Below are 16,306 nucleotides of genomic sequence, written 5' to 3' on the forward strand. Positions count from 1 at the left end.
TCCTGCAGCTGGCAGTGGCTTCTAGCAGGTGCCTCAGAGGAAAGAGGACAGTACTGTGGTGTCCCTATGCACTATCTCCATAGTATGCCAGTGACTTGAGAGGGTAAAAATGCATGGCAACTCTTACTGGTTTTAATATATATGATTAAAATAATGATTGCTCTTCACTTGTCCTTGTTACTAAGACCTCAGTGTCATATGTGTCTCAGTGCTTTATAAGCCAGTTGAGTTACTGAGCTCTGGAGTATTTGTTGAACTACTTCAACTACTGCCAAGTAAAGAATGAAGCTTATGTATTTTTCTTTCTACCAGCTTCTGTTTCCCCCGCCTTTACAAGACAGTCTAAACGGATTACCTGGTTTTGCCCTCTCTTCTTTACTCTGCTTAGGACTTGCAGTTTTAACCCTGGGGGTATTAGCTTATGCTCTACATTCAGTTTCTTGAAACTCTGGTGACCATTTAGCTAGAAGGTTTAGGACTATTTTTAGATCAGTCACTGCAAAAGATTGAGATGCAGTCAGCATCATTGAACATTATGTTAGCCATGAGTGGGTTGACTGTAGGACAAGCCTACATGATATCTATTTGCCTTTGTGTGTTCTGTGCCTTTGCTTTTTTTATGTACTTAATTATTTTTCCAAAGTGGCTTAATTTTTTTTTTATGGCCATGCGCTAGCCTAATTTTATGTAGCAGTGCCAAGTACCAACTTCAAAGAGGTCTTATTTCTGCACAGAAATTTCAGATTTTTGAGTGACACTGTTGTACAGTGTTCTGGAGGGCGCAGATGCTGAAAAACGTGTCCTCATAACTGATGCTTATATAGCTTGGCACTGATTTGCCTTTTTTTATAGCTTATTCATGTGCTTGGAGCAATGTGGATAGGTTTTCTTGCTGTGTACTATCCATTCATTCTTTGCTGTTTGGTGCAGAATTCCCCATCTGAAGCACATGCCTTGGATGAAAACACAGCTGAAGGGTGGGAGAATCGGATCCGCCTCTGGACGGACCAGTACGAGGAAGCCTTCACGAACCAGTACAGTGCTGATGTGCAGAACTTGCTGGAACGTCACCTAAACTCTAATAAAGACTATGTGGGCAAAACTGCTATGCTGGACACAATCAACAAAACAGAGCTGGCCTGCAATAATACTGTTATTGGGTCCCAGATGCAGGTAAGCACAAGCAGGACAGAGGTGTGGAGTAGGCCAGGGCATGGGCGAGCAGTACTGTAGCTCAGACCAACAGGCATAGGTTTGATACACAGTGAATCAGAAATTATGCCAGTACAGAGACAGATGAGCAAATATTTGCATTAGACCAAATTAGTGATGCTAAGTTGGGGATATTTTGCACATTTATGTAATGTGGTTAACAGGTATTTTGCCATAAATACTTTGGTCACTGCACAGCCTGAGACAGAACCAGATCTGCCACTTGCTGGAGATAGGAAATTTCCTGCTTTCCACCTGAGCTTTCCAGTCCCCTTTACTTATTTTTTATTTTATTTCTTGACTCATGTTGTGTAGAAAGCTATTTTAAAGAACCTTTCATCATGATTTCAGTATTTAGGATTATTTGGACTCCTGTAACTTCCAAATACTGCATGACTACAACTGACTTAGGAAGCTGGTCTCTCCCTAACTTTCCAGCAATGAGCACTGGTTGGTGTCTTGCCATCTTTATGGAGTGCATGTAAACAAGCAGAAACAGGAAAACAATGTGTTTGTGTGGTGCATGTCTTCCCCACTCACACTTTTATTAGCTGTTGTTTTATCTTATCTGTGCTTTATTGAACAAAGTACAGCTTTCCTACCCAGTTTGGGCTTTTCTGGGCCTTCCTTGTCCAGGAGAATGGAGATAGTTGCATCTGAAAGGGTGGGCTCCAAAAGAGAAGTGGGGCACTTCTTCTGTATAAAGGGAGCAAAGTCAGAAACCTGAATATCGGGTATATGTTTGTGCTTGAATCATTCTTGTTTATATCAGCTGACTCACTCAGTGAAGTTCATGTGCTCCCTCCTACCTTTCCCTCTGCTTTCATGCAGGTGAAGCACTTCAGGCAGAACACAGATATTGCCAGTAAGGGAGAGTGCAGAAAGAGGACTTTGGACCAAACTTTCTTCCATTCTTGCCTCTGGTTCTGCAATAAATAAGATTTCTTGGGGGTGGGGGAGGTGGAGAGCAGCTGAGGAAATGTAGATAAGAAAAAGTTCTACTTCTCTAGAAATCTTAATATTTTTGAGACTAATTGTAACCAATTCTGTCTGCCTCACATGGGTTTTAGGAAAAGTCCTGAAATAAGTAATAAAACACATGCTGTGTTTCTTGATATGTGTACAGCACGACACAAAAAAGACACCAAACATAAATGTGCTTGTTCTTGCCATGCTCTTTCAGCCTCTCCCTTCCCAGTACAGACATAGGTTTTCCCACAGGAAAATGTGGCCAGCATTCCAAATCGGAAGACTCCAGATGTGATACATGCCAAAGAAACAAAAAAGTTGAAACTTCCAAAACTTGTTAGCGAGCTGTAGTTGCTGTAAACAAGCTGTTGGTAGGTACTCATCATTGCACACGCTGGAAGGTATCAGGGGACTTTGTAGTTTTTCTTGGACACTGAGAAAAAAACCAGGTGCCTGTTCTTGGGTGCTGCTTGTCAGCTCCTGTGTCCTGCTGTCTCTGCTCAGGCGCTGGCTGTGGAGTGTTGTGAGGAGGGCACCTGCATAGGTGTGGAGCACCCGCTCTCATGCACTGCGTTCTGTTTTTGTTTCACTCGTTTGTCTCACCTTTGGTAGGCATACTGAGAAGGCTTCTTGGTTTGCATCAGTTGTCTCTTAACTAGGTATCATTATTGAACACAAAAATAGCTTTTCTGTGAGGTAAGGGAAAATAGGTACTTTGAGCTAGGAAAAAATCACGAGGCTGTGTAAATACACATTTGCCAGCTGTGTAGAAATATTGTTGCTGCTCTCTTTGGCAATGAAGACTCTGGAGAGAGGAGAAAGGAATAAAAACAATGTTTTATTATGCTCTGCATACTCTTAATAGTTCAGAAAGTCATTTGATTTCGGTCAACAGTGATGCAAGTATATACTTAGAAGAGATTGAGATGTGACCTAAAAGCTTCCTCAAACCAGGAAGAGTAGGGAAAGATGGGTTAAGAGTTATACATGGAGGATATGGGATTTTGTTCATTGGAATATTTTGTGTAAGACGAGGAAGTGGTCTCAAGTTGCACCAGTGGAGGTTTACATTAGATATTAGGATTTTTTTTTTTCTTTCTGCCAGAAGGTTTACCAAACTGGAATAGGCTGCCTGGAAGTGGTGGAGTCAGTATTCCTGGAGGTATTTAAAAGACTTGTGGATGTGGCACTGCAGGGTATGGGTTAGTAATAGACTGGACAGTGGCAGATTAACAGTTGAACTCAGTCTTAGAGGGCTTTTCTATCCTAAATGATTCTGTGATTTTATGATAAACCAGTTCTCAGCTGTCCTCATGATGCAGAGGGAAAGTTGTGAAAATATGAAGCTGTTTAGTGTTATGAATAAAATCATCTTAGTCCTGGCTACTGCCAGTTGCTCAACAAACTGAAAGTTGTGAATCACTTTCCTGACTGTTGTTGCCAAACCAAACCCAGGGTTAGTATTTGCCCTTTGTTGCCTCTGATAATTGCTGACTTGAGCTCAAACCCCTGACTGATTTCACATTCTGAAGTGAAGAGCAAAAGGGCCTTTATAAAATAAAGCCACTGAGTATTATGCAGATGTTGCTCTGCAAACATATCAGAACAGTTTTGGCTGATTAGCAGTCAGCAGTCCCTAGCCTGTGACATGAATAAAATCATTTGTTCTTTTCACACATGAAAGCATGGCAGCTAATCCACTTCATATTTCTAAATTCAGAGAATAAAAACAAGCTGAGCTGTGTCTTACCAGAAGAGCTGTGATATCATTCCTGTTTCACCAAATTCAGATAAATAAGTTATACAAATGCAGAGTTTCTCTTTCCTGCATGAACTTTCTCCTCCTCTAACCACCCCACTGTATCCCACCTATATTCCCCAAGCTGTTTTCTGGCATGAGGTGAAGAGTAATACATGAAAGAGCTACCAGACATTAACTTCTGAAAGGTACAATCTCATTATACTCTTAGAGTAGTAGAACAGTTTAAGTTGGGAGGAGCCACTGAAGGTCATCTGGTCCAACCCTCCTGTGTAGGGCCAGCTTAGGTGAGAAGGTATAAAAACAAATCAGTGACAGTATAGAATTATTCAACTGGAGACACGCTGGGTCCCAATTCATCTAATAGCTTCAGATACTTTCTTCTTATCTCCTGTCCTACACTAGGAAATCTGGTGCCATTTATTTATTCTTTGTTGCCACAGTTGGATAATACAAAGTGCTAAAAGTAATTTAGCCACTACTCTGTGTAGTGTAAACAGTCTCATCCTACAGCTCACTCATATCGTGGGTTTGTTGATCAGAAATCAGGACCAACAGTGCGGCTCCTTAGTCTGGAAATAGCATGTTTCTGTGGACTTAGGGAATCCTCTGTGAGCTTCTGTCAGGACCCAAGACCTGAAGAGATGAACACCCTGCAAGACTCTTCAGAGTCTCCAGCACATGTATCCAGGTTTTCCCAATTGCTGGCAGATAGAGTGGTATAAGACAGATAAACCCCACAGGCATGACAAATGTGGCACTGGATTGTATCTCAAGAGGAGATCTGGACCATTACTCCCATCTGAATAGGTTTCAAATGAATATTTTTATAAAGCTGTCTTTATCCTGGATCTGAGTGAGAGAAGTCAACAAATAGATCTTACTTTACTAACACATTCAAGATCTGCAGTATAACGTCTTATAGAAACAGCAAAAGTCATTTTCTTGAGGGGGTTTTATACAGAGGACATAGAATATCCCAGTCAGAAAAAAGGGTTTAAAAGACCTGTGGTTCAGTATTTTCATGTGCTTACTACGAGGGTTTTGCTGGGTTCCCAGTGCTGAGTGCTGCCTTAAGACATTAACTTTTATTTCCACAAGGTTAGAATGTCATGTGTTCTGTCATTATTCAGGCTGAGTCCCTTAAACTAATTTTTATCCATTTCAGCAGAGTGCTCAGTAGCTGTTTCTAATGAGAATTCTCTCAGGAAAAGTTGGGAACTTGCTTTCAGTAAAATTTTGTAGTTTACTCCTAATTTAGATACATGATTGTCATTATTACCAAAGTCAGAACACTTATGCTTCAATTCACTCTGGAAAAGTATCAAAACTGGGCCCTTATGAGCAGTGAATAGAATGCTTAGGAAAGAACAGGCACAGCAGTGGTGGTGAGGCAGCCAGTCATCTTCACATAATCTTTACTTACAGAGGGGTTTAACCTGTTAAGTAAGAAAAGTACTTTGTTTTTATGGAATAAGTCTTTCCTATACCCTAGTGCTTATAATATCCCATCCATTATTCCATAAAATATGTCATATTTGGATGTCTGTACTTAAAAGAATGTTGTGGATTCATGCTGTCAAGTCACATTGTTGTGAAAATCAATTGTAATAGAGCTGTAGATTTTAACATATGTTTTAATGAACTGTCACTACTTCGTTAAAAATTTAGTTCTTCATGTTAAAAAAAAATTTTAAATCAGCAGCACTAGCTGAGCAGAGATATGTAGAGAAGTTTCTGGATGGAGATGGAAATTGCCAGCTTAAGTCTTTGGCCTGTTTGCTGGAATTTACCATCCTCTGCAGAGGGAAAAGCTTACATTTTTTCCTCTGAATGTGTGACAACCCCCAATTTAGGGAAGATCTGAATTATTCTGGCTGTGAAAGTGACCATAATTGCAAAGCAATTCCCATTTAGTAGCAAGTGACAGGTCTGCTTATGCCTCCTAGCTGCAAGACTGAAATACTCGGTCTAATAGATTTGTCAGACTATTGTTGAAGGAAAGGAATAAATACTGTTTGCTTTTGATAAATATTATCAAGGTTATTGGTCATTACTAAATTTTTACAAAAGAAACAGCATATTCACCTGGCAGAGTTTCTGTGTGTTGCTATTAGAATATTTTTTCTTTTTATGTAAGTAAAATATTCTTCATGAGTTAGAGGCCTTTGGTTCAAATTTTCCTCTTTTGCTCTGTTTTTTGTTACAGCTGCAACTGGGAAGGGTGACTCGGGTTCAGAAGCACCGGAAGATCCTGAGAGCAGCAAGAGACTTGGCACTAGATACCCTTATAATTGAGTATCGAGGGAAAGTTATGTTACGACAGCAATTCGAGGTCAATGGGCATTTCTTCAAAAAGTAAGAGTACTATGAAATGATGGGTATGAGAGCATCGTGGCACAGAGAGACTGGTGTCTCTATGAGATAGTGCTCACTTACAGGGTCCTGTCAGCTGTGCCTTCCATAGAAACGGGAAATCAGATTTATCACCTCAGCTTGATGCTCTGCTTATGGACCAAACCCTCTGAAATAGATCTTCTAAATAGTTGGAAGTACATAACCCCCAGAGCAATAGTGCTGATGGAAGTTCTGCTTCCAGTGAAGTGAGGGATACCTGTTAACAGCAGTGCTGTGGGAATTGGGTATTTTGGGATTGAGATGTTCTGTTGCTTCTCCAGGCCATATCCCTTTGTGCTGTTCTACTCCAAGTTCAATGGCGTTGAGATGTGTGTTGATGCCCGCACCTTTGGTAATGATGCCAGGTTCATCAGGCGGTCCTGCACTCCAAATGCAGAGGTAAATTCTCTCTTCATCATCATCACTGTTACTGCAAATACATGTTTTACATAAGCTTAGTGCTTTCTCTAACTTAAAATGCACTAAATGTGGTAAATTCTCTGTGTCTCTTGCTTGTTTGATGGTTTATACTTGGAATATGAGACAGTTTGGGAACATGAGGGAGGTTTTTTTGGAAGAGAAAGATTTCTTTTATGTCTTTCCTTTGGCTGCACAATGATACTGAGGGTAAGCAGGTGGTAGTAGTTGTAAGTGGAAAAGTACAGTATGAGACAAGAGCAGCGAAGAAAGCTTTTCCCTGTGGAGCATTTGGGATAATTATTCAGAGTAGAGTAAGAGCTACTTTGCAAAAGGAGATTTCCATCTTGGAAGTAGGAAATGCAACGTGTGGAGATGTCAGCTTCTATCTACTTCGTTTAACAAGGTTCGTCATGTGATTGCTGATGGGATGATCCACCTGTGCATCTATGCTGTTGCCACCATTGCCAAGGACACAGAGGTTACCATCGCCTTTGACTATGAGTACAACATCTGGTGAGTCCCTCACCTCGCCCAGGAGCTCTCCACTGCCCTCCTGGACTGGACATCTTCCTCCAGCCCTTTCCTCGCATTCTACATATTGCTCCGTTTTCTACTGAATTGCATTTCCCGGCTATTCTGTCCAGTTCTGCTGGCATATTCTACAGTAGAGGCCATAAGGTAGCCTGCTGTCCTTGCTTTGGCACGTGGTGAGATGTTTAGTAGGAGATGTATTGAATGTCTCTGTGCAGGGGTTGAGAAATGAAGAGTGACACGAATTATGTTTGTGTTTTGGAGCAGCAATTATAAAGTGGACTGTGCGTGTCACAAGGGGAACCGGAATTGCCCTGTGCAGAAACGTAGCCCAAATGCTGCAGAACACCTACCTCCACCTGTTTTAGGCACACTGATTGGGGCAGAAACACGCCGGCGAAAGGCCCGTCGAAAGGAGCTAGAAATGGAACAGCAGAGCATTGCGTCGGATGAGAACAGCAGTCAGCAAACGGAGGAAGTTCCTGAGGGACCTGCAGCAGTCAGTGACAATGAGGTAAAATCTTTGCCCCCTTGTTATATATGTTAGCATTCAGTGCTGCAAGAGTCTGATCCAAGAGCATTGGAATCTTCAGAACAGAAACTGCAGGAAGCCTTTTTTTAGACCTTTAGCACCTTAAATTACCATAGAAATCTTGGTAACTTTGAAACAGTACTGGGTTACTTAATCTGGGTTTCTATCTCAGGTGCCAGAGAAGGAGGAGAAACAAGAAGGGGAGAAGGAGGAGCCTGTAGATGAACAGGGAGCCTTGGTCCACAGCAGACGGGCAAGTAGTTCTCTCTGTCTGGGTATCACCCTCTTTAGGACTTGCTTCATGCAGTGATCAACGGGTCCAGTTGGATATTTCACTTGTTTGAACACAAATCCCATCTGTTAGTGATCTTCAGTAATTGGATTAGCAACGGCAAAAAACAAAAGGGGGAATAAAAAAACACTCAGGTTTGGTTGACTTCAAGTCACAGGATTTATGTTAAGGTGCTGCAGATTAGACATATGCTATATATTTGTTTCCTCATTGGAAGGTTTAACTGTTACTTTCAGGGCTGTTCTATAGTCTAAAACACACCTTTAGCAAAACCATCAGGACCAGATTCCAAAAAGGTAATTGGACCTTTTTTATGTTCCTGCTGCCCTTCCTTATTGCCAGTACAAGAATTTATGGCACTATATAGAACCATAGTATAGTTTGAGTTGGAAGGGACTATCAAAGGTCACCTAGTCCTACCCCCGCTCAGTGAGCAGGGATATCTTCAGTTCCATCATACCATGAACTAGAACCTGATTTTTCTTAAAACTTGATCATTTTTGCTGGGTTAGATTTGTAAACAGGTATCTGTTCAGTGTATGGTTTCATAAACATGTTGTCATGTGGGGAAAAGAGTGGGATCAAGTTGCAAAAGTCAGTAAGAGGGGTAGACTACCAACAGTACTATTGGCACTTAGTCAGGAAATCTCTGTGTCTTCAAATTATTGTCGTCTTAAGGAGTCTTCTTGATCAAAACATACCTTAGTGCTCTGGGATCTTTGATAATACAGTCCTTTTTTAGCCTTCATCTTTACTGAGTAGAGCTGGTGTTTTTTTTCTTGTGTTGCTTATGGCTCCTGGGATTGCTGCCTGGATTAGAATGTTTTATGTGTGTGAATGGATCCGTTCTGGCTCTTAATTCATTAATTTAAATAAACAAGAGAAAAATCCAAACAAAAATGCAAATACATAAATAAAACAACCAACCAACCAGAAACACAAGGAAGAAAAACAGAAAACTTGCTCCCATCCTTTTACCAGCCAACAAATGTATCGAAGCTAGGAATTCCCTGTTTTTCTTTGCTCACTAATATCATAATCACCTGTCTTCCTCTAATCAGGGATACGGATCTGCCAAGTGAGAATGCTTTAAATGTTAAGATAGCGCAGCAACCTGGAGAGCCAAGGGCCGTCCAGTGGAGAGATGCTTGGATTAACTGATGGATTTTTTAGAACAGATGAGATAAAGCAGTCAGTTTCCACTGAAATTTGAATGAGAGCAGTCATCCATCAGATTGGCCTTAAAGCTTGGAGGGAAGATTTCATTTTAATGCAGGGAGGTTGATCTCTTTTTGGGACAGAATAGTTCAGTAAGCCTAAGTGAAGTGTTAGTTTCCTGTCAGCCTTTAAGCCCTGTTCCTGTAGGTTGCACCAGTTAATCTGCTTTAATGCAATTCAGCTTTCCATACTTGGCATCAGGTAAATACCCATCTCTATAGTTTCCCCAGTCACTTTGTGTGTGTGTAGTATTTTTTAACAGAAAACTGTAAAGGCCAGGCCATGGGCTCCAAGATACTTTCTCCATGATAAATCTCAGAAGACACTTGACCCCACATCTTAAAATCCATTTGATTCTTGCCAGTCACTGCAACGTTATTGTACTGGGATTTTTATATGCATAGGTACCAATTATTCCTGACACAGCCAGGTGATAAGATTTTCTGTAGTTTGTGTTTACCTAATAAATTGACTTGTTTTGCCTCTCCATTCTCTCATGTTCTGTTTTTCTTATCCACTATGTAAGCTGCATAGACCATAGCTTTTATTTTTGAGCTGGATCATCTTCTGACATCCTTGCTGGGAAAATAATTAATCTGGAACATTTTAATCAGTTTGTGTGGTGTATTACACTTGCTGCAAATTACTTAATCATGTACATCTATTGCCCCTGGCTTCTTTTGCTTGGTCATTAGCAAATAGCTGTATTTGTTTCCAAGTCATCTCTCCACTCTACTTATGCTTTCTTACAGTTTTTATTTCTTCAAAACCATGCATTTCCTTGTGGCTGTTTTATTAATATAACTCTGTAGTATGTAAGTGGTCCTATTTAAGAACAAAGTTGAGTTCTTCTACTTGTGCTGCAAACACATGATTATGTTGTTATTCTGGGAAATTTGCCATATTGAAAAATGCAAATAACTGATAAGAACTGCTTCTCTCTGTCTTCTGTCTGGGTTTTGTCACTGCTGTTTGGTAGTTGTTCTGTTTGTACTGCTTCCCATATCTGTTCCTGCCTTGTTTATGTGCATAATTCACCATGCTTACTTTAATTTACCCTTGTGTTGTAGTCCCGGGAAGACAGGAAGGTAGAAGCCATCATGCACATGTTTGAGAACTTAGAAAAGAGAAAGAGGAGACGAGAGCAACCATCAGACCGTAACAGCACTGATGCCGAAATCAACGTCAATTCTGAAGCTCCTGAGCTGGAAGAAGTAAAAACAGAGACTCCTGAAACTGAAGATGGAAGTTCAGCACTGAGTGCTCCTCCTCCTCCTCCTCCTCCTCCTCCTCCTGTTTCTAACAGTACCAGCAGTACTGGGGTGAACACACGACGGTCCTCCCAAGTAGCGGTAAGATGAAGATAGAACTGTTTGCTATCTTGTACGAAGCTCAGGTGCAGCATTTCTGATCATAAGATCATTCAGGTGGGGAGGAACTTTGTGGGCTTTCTAGCCCATTCTGAGTTAGGTAGGGACAGCTCTGAAGCTAGACCAGGCTGGCCAGTGTTTTACCCAGTCTTCTCTTGAAAACCTCCAGGGATGGAGATTGCACCTCTTCCAGTTCATGACCGTTAGGCTGAAAAAATTTGCCGTGTATCCAGTCTGAACCTCTCATTTCAGTGTATGTCCATTGATGTACCACTGCATCTTCTTAGTGGCTTCAGGCTGTTTGTAGGAAGACTGCTGTTACATCCCCCTCAGTCCTCTCTGGGCTGAACAAGCCCAGCTCCTTCTCCAGGTGAACCCCTTTTGTACTGGTCTGAGCTTAAGTTGGATGCGTACGTGCAGTGATGGGAAGTTCTTTTCTTTTTGTTTGGGTTTTGTTTTGTTTTGTTTTTTTTTTTTGACCCAGTCTACTTTGGATGCATGTGTTCCCATTTTATGGCAGGGCTCAGACACTTGCCTGGAGTGCTCCATGTCAGCTCAGGTCAGGAATAAGAGCAGTTACCTTGAGACAAGCAGCAAGTTTCCTATTGCTGCTTTCTTCCTAAAGACCCATGTTCTGTCCTTTAAGAATGCAGAAGACAAAACGATAATGTGCCATTGTTGAAGGGTCCCCAAGGCCATCTTATGAACCAACACAGAGTCCAACAAGATTTTGAGAGTCAGGTAGTGTCAATAAATAAATCTCAATTCTTGATCCTGTATGCAGAGAAAAGGAATACTCTTAGAGGTGCTCAGACTAATGACAGTTTATTTTGTAGGATGCTGTCCCTGAAAAAACAGTGACTAAGCCAGCTCCAGCAAAACCCTCCAGGCCCCGACCAAAAAGTCGCTTCTCTCGATACCGGACCAGTTCAGCACAAAGACTGAGAAGGCAGAAACAAGCCAGTTCCCAGCAAGCTGAACTCACACAGGCTGTCCCAGAGGAAGGAAACACTGCCAGCTTGGTAACCACAACAGATGTCAGCAATGTGGAAGGGCCAGGAGAAGGCAGACAGTTGACAGGATCTGACCCAACTGCTATCCTGGCTACAGGATCCCAGTCTAAAGCTGCAGTAAAGTACCCCAAAACAAAAAAGGTAAATATAACCAAGTGCTCAAGGTTGGGATGGCAGGTGTTCATTTAGGGTGCAGCAAAGAGGTTAACTTTCAGCTTAGAATTGAAGACCAAGAAGGAATGTGACTGCAACTGTCATGTACAAGCTAGGATAAAATTGGAAAGAAGGAAAAATTGCAGAAGATAGCAGGCAGCTGCCACATGCTGGGCATAAATTAGCTGTTAATGCATTTAGTTTTGTGTCTAGAAATTAGTTTTGAACAGGGTGATGAAGTTTTTGGAGAATCTTCTAATAAGATGAATGGAGCATAAAATCGAGCTACTTCTGTGACATTGGGTTGTTTCTCCAACAGGTGAGAATTGGGTTTGACACAGGAATTCCTTCCTGTTGAGAAGGAAGGAGGTTTTAGCATGTGGGCTGACCTGGACATTGTTTCCCATACACCATTGTGCCATGTTGCCTTTCTTCTTCACCTGTGCTGGTTGCACTGACGTGTGTTTCCTCCTTCAGTACCTTGTTACCGAATGGCTGAACGACAAGGCAGAAAAGCAGGAGTGTCCAATTGAGTGTCCTCTGCGCATTACTACAGATCCAACAGTTTTGGCAACTACCCTAAATATGTTGCCAGGTCTCGTGCACTCCCCACTGATTTGTACCACACCTAAACACTACATCCGCTTTGGTTCACCTTTCAACCCTGAGAGACGTCGAAGGCCCTTTCTGTTGGATGGCATTTACAGCTCCTGTAAGAAGGTATGTTTGCTCATGTCTTACCTTTACACGATGTATGCTCGTCTTACTGGCCCTCTTGTAAAGTTGTTTTGTCCTTTTGGAGTTTATTTCCATGTATTCCCACTGAGCTAATGTGTTGATGCAGTGTCCAGGCTATGACTGCTGACCTCCTTGCCAGAGTTCAGTTTTCATCCTTGCCTTTTGCCGTGGTAGAACAACTGTTCTGTGACTGCCCTTTTAGAAATAGGTACTTTCAGATCTGCAGTGGCTGTTTATTATCCAGCATACACAATTCAAAGAGTGTTGATTGCTTCCCTTAGAAAGTTTTATGTTACTACTTTCACAGTCAGAGGATGGTTGGCCTTGTGGGGATAGGACAGTGTTGCAGAGGACCTCAAGAATCCAATGCCTCAGCTAAGATTCATTGTCTTTGGAGAGCCTTTGTGGTTTAAAAGCTTTGAGTTTTCCTGTTCACAAGAACAAGTCCACAGCTCTTTGTTTGGCATCACAGACTGCCTATCTACAGCAGATACTTGAGGCCATGCAGGAGGCCTGAACCAGGCCCAGCTAAGGATTTAGTTCCTCCAGAGATGACCAGTAAATGCCAGTATTTACCCATCTGCAGGGAAGGCAGGGTAGGTCACTCAGTCAGATTTGTATTGGAATCTATCTTCCCTGATGCCTGTTGGTTTTGCTCAGAGATTTTCCAGTTCCTGTGTGATGACCTGAAAGCAATTATACAGAAATCTTTTCTGCTCTCCCTGTCTTGGTGGCTTTCAGGTACTATTTCCTGGTTTCTTTGCCTTCCTTTGTTTGAGGGTGTTCTTCCAGAGAGAATCTTTGGACTTTACTGTTTTCCACCTTCAGCCAATTTGTTGTCATGCCCTAACAGTCTCTTCAGTATTTCCTTCATAGGTAAAGCTCTTCATGGTTCGTATGTAGATGCATGTCAACACCTTGTCTGTTTCTGTGTGCCTGGGCAGCCTCCTCATGCAGCTTTAAGCTGAGAACTGCAAGGTTTGAGCTTCTTTTGAACCTTAACAGTGTCTTTGAGCCCCAGGGAAGAGAGAAACATCCAGAGCAAAGCTGGCAGAGTTACTTGGAGTTCTGTGCTTGGTGCAGTTGCCGTACAACTGGCCAGCAAGCTCAAAATTGAGGGAAAACTATTGTCATGGAACAATTCTTCCAATCTGTTGCTGCATTTGACTCTTTTCTAGTCAAATGATAATTCTCACTGCTGGACAGGGAGTTGGACTAGTCTCACTATTGATGACTTCTGTTTAGCCCACACCTTCCTTGAAGTTGTGTCCAAGACTGGGTGTTGTGTTGCAGCTGGGACATTTTCAAAGCAGAAAAGTTGCTTTGTGTCTTCTGACCTGTACCCATTTTGTGCATCCCAATATGACTGAGTTTTCTTTGACAGGTTGATTTGAACTCGTGTTCAGTTCATGATTTTGTATGTTTGTTAGAACAACCCATTAGTTTTGTAGCCTGTAATTATAGAAGTGATTGTTCTAGGCACTGCTAAGCTGTGTCGTGTTTCTCTCTATCCATTTCCCAGTTTAGTAGGGAAATTATTAATGGTGTCATCTAGCATTCTTGTTTTGTAATCTGAAAACTTAAATATGGTACCTATTCCATTATATCGTTGATAAAGTATTGAAAGTTGCTGTGTCCAGAACAGATGTTGCAGAAATAATTTGTTAGATTTCTACTTTTTGAATGTAAATAATTGTTAGCTGTTCTAGTGAGAGGTTTCATCCATTTCGTAGGAGATCCCTGCCTTTTTCTTGGAAAATGATTTTTAGCATTTGGTGATTTTATGATTTAACAGTCTGGAGATCTAGAAATCTGCTTCTTATGTTCAGGAATGTTTAGAATATTCACAGGGAACACCTTCTTTTTAGCCAGCTGAGGTCTAGAAATGGTCCAGAACTTGATGATACGCTCTCTCAAGACCTGATCTGTGTCTTGTCTACTTTTGACTACTCAGCCAAGGAGGTTGATTTATAAAGGCTGTTGAAATAGATCACATATTTTCTTGGATTGTCAGCAGGCCTCATCCTTAAACTACTGAGAACTGTGCCAAAAAACTCAGCTGATGATGTCAGTTTGCATCCAAAGCATGGCAGTGTCTGAACCTCGCAAGGAAACTGAACTGTAACCTGCTCTCACGTTAATCACACCCTGTGCAGTGACTTGGCTGTCAGATCAGATGCCACGTTTGAGGTAGAGGTGCTCCAGACTGGCTGCCACTTCTCCCTTTTGCTGGCGGCCACAGTGGAAACCCTTGAGTTACGTTTGAACAAAGAAGAAGCGTCTGCTGTACAGTAGTGAAGGCCATCAAAATAGATCCTGTCACCTGCTCTTCATCCTCGCATTGAAGTTTTCACTTTGAGGATTGTGGCCACTGAGTTTGTGATGTACTTTCACGATAGCTTTGAGGAATCATAAGACACACACGTGTATCTCTAATAGGATACACATTGCTGGCATGCAGATGAGCTGTGGATTCCTGAAAGGTAAAAGTACAATTTTAAACCTCTCTAGGACAAGAGGAATCTGGTACAGTGAGTCCCCTGGGTAAACTGCACAAATGAAAATTGCTGTTGGCTTTTTTTCTGCAGTTTGCTGTCATTTCACTGGATCACCTGAGTGTTTTCCCTTATATTGTGGCAATTACCTTTATAGTAGAATAGGCAAAGATTCCTGCCTGCCATCAGGAGTCAGTCTGTATCAAGATACAGGGCTAGCATACCCACTGCAGCAGCTGATTTGCTGAGGCTTCAGTTCATGTTTGCTTGTGTGAGATGTGAAACATTCTTAATTGTCCATGTTCAGAAGACTACTGTGACTTACCTTTTTTATTAGTAGCTGAAGAAAAGATTTGCTTTTATTATTCTTTTCTTGGTTTACCCTCCTTGAAAACTGCTGCTTGCATTTTAATCACTTTTTTTTGGGCCAAATTTGCTCTCCTTGTCAGGAAACAGCTTTTTTGCAAAAATCAGTGGTTGTACATAGTTCATTATATTTGCGTCCCTTTTCTTTTAAATGACTATTGTTTTAATAGTTTTAGGTGCCACTGTCCTGCATTTTTATGTTTATAATTTGCTCTTTACTTATGTCTGTTACTGCCGATGATTGCTGCTCCCAGAACCCGTGTCAGGAAGGGCACAGCCCCACCACAGTAGGTGGTGGGCTCAGTGCTGACAGCTGTGTTCTAACGTGCTCCCACCCGAGCGCACGCCAGCGAGGTAACGCCAGGCTTCTGAGCAGCCTGCCCTGCTCCACACAAGTGTAGGAGTTGGAGTGCATCCTGCAGGATTGCAGAGAAAGTACCCGAGGAGTTTCACGTTTATGCAGTCTCGTTCTGTTTCAGCGCTGGATCAAACAAGCCCTGGAAGAGGGGATGACTCAGACCTCACCAGCTCCGCAAGAGAACAGGACCCAGTGTCTATACCAAAGCAATGAGAACAGCAGCTCCTCCAGCATCTGCAAAGATGACACAGGTAAGTGCTCAGCACCATCAGGGCAGCATGGGCACTGGAGTCAGACTGGGGAAGGTGCTGAAGACCAAAGGCAGCTGTACAAGTGACATCTTAATGTGTCCTGCTGCCTGATGGCACAGCTTATGGGTAGGTGAGAATGTTGCTTTGCCGTCCATTCAAATTTCTGCAGACCCATTCTAGCTTGAGCATCTGTAAAGTTTCTCAGTATTTTCCTGTGAAAAGATATTCACTT

At 42.0% G+C, this 16,306-nt stretch overlaps 1 protein-coding gene across 1 annotated transcript in view; it reads left to right on the forward strand.

Moving 5' to 3' along the window:
* The window catches only part of SETD5 (SET domain containing 5), a 65,250-nt gene that overhangs the window by 33,652 nt on the left and 15,292 nt on the right, over positions 1-16,306 (forward strand). The window contains exons 8-17 of the mRNA XM_068202015.1: positions 931-1,173; positions 6,150-6,298; positions 6,619-6,736; positions 7,161-7,270; positions 7,556-7,802; positions 7,993-8,073; positions 10,401-10,682; positions 11,537-11,854; positions 12,344-12,586; positions 15,945-16,074. Of these exons, the coding sequence (XP_068058116.1) occupies positions 931-1,173; positions 6,150-6,298; positions 6,619-6,736; positions 7,161-7,270; positions 7,556-7,802; positions 7,993-8,073; positions 10,401-10,682; positions 11,537-11,854; positions 12,344-12,586; positions 15,945-16,074 (1,921 nt within the window). The remainder of the gene's footprint in view (positions 1-930; positions 1,174-6,149; positions 6,299-6,618; positions 6,737-7,160; positions 7,271-7,555; positions 7,803-7,992; positions 8,074-10,400; positions 10,683-11,536; positions 11,855-12,343; positions 12,587-15,944; positions 16,075-16,306) is intronic.

This window comes from Anomalospiza imberbis, chromosome 11 (assembly GCF_031753505.1).
Source record: "Anomalospiza imberbis isolate Cuckoo-Finch-1a 21T00152 chromosome 11, ASM3175350v1, whole genome shotgun sequence".
Classification (NCBI taxonomy): Eukaryota; Metazoa; Chordata; class Aves; order Passeriformes; family Viduidae; genus Anomalospiza; species Anomalospiza imberbis.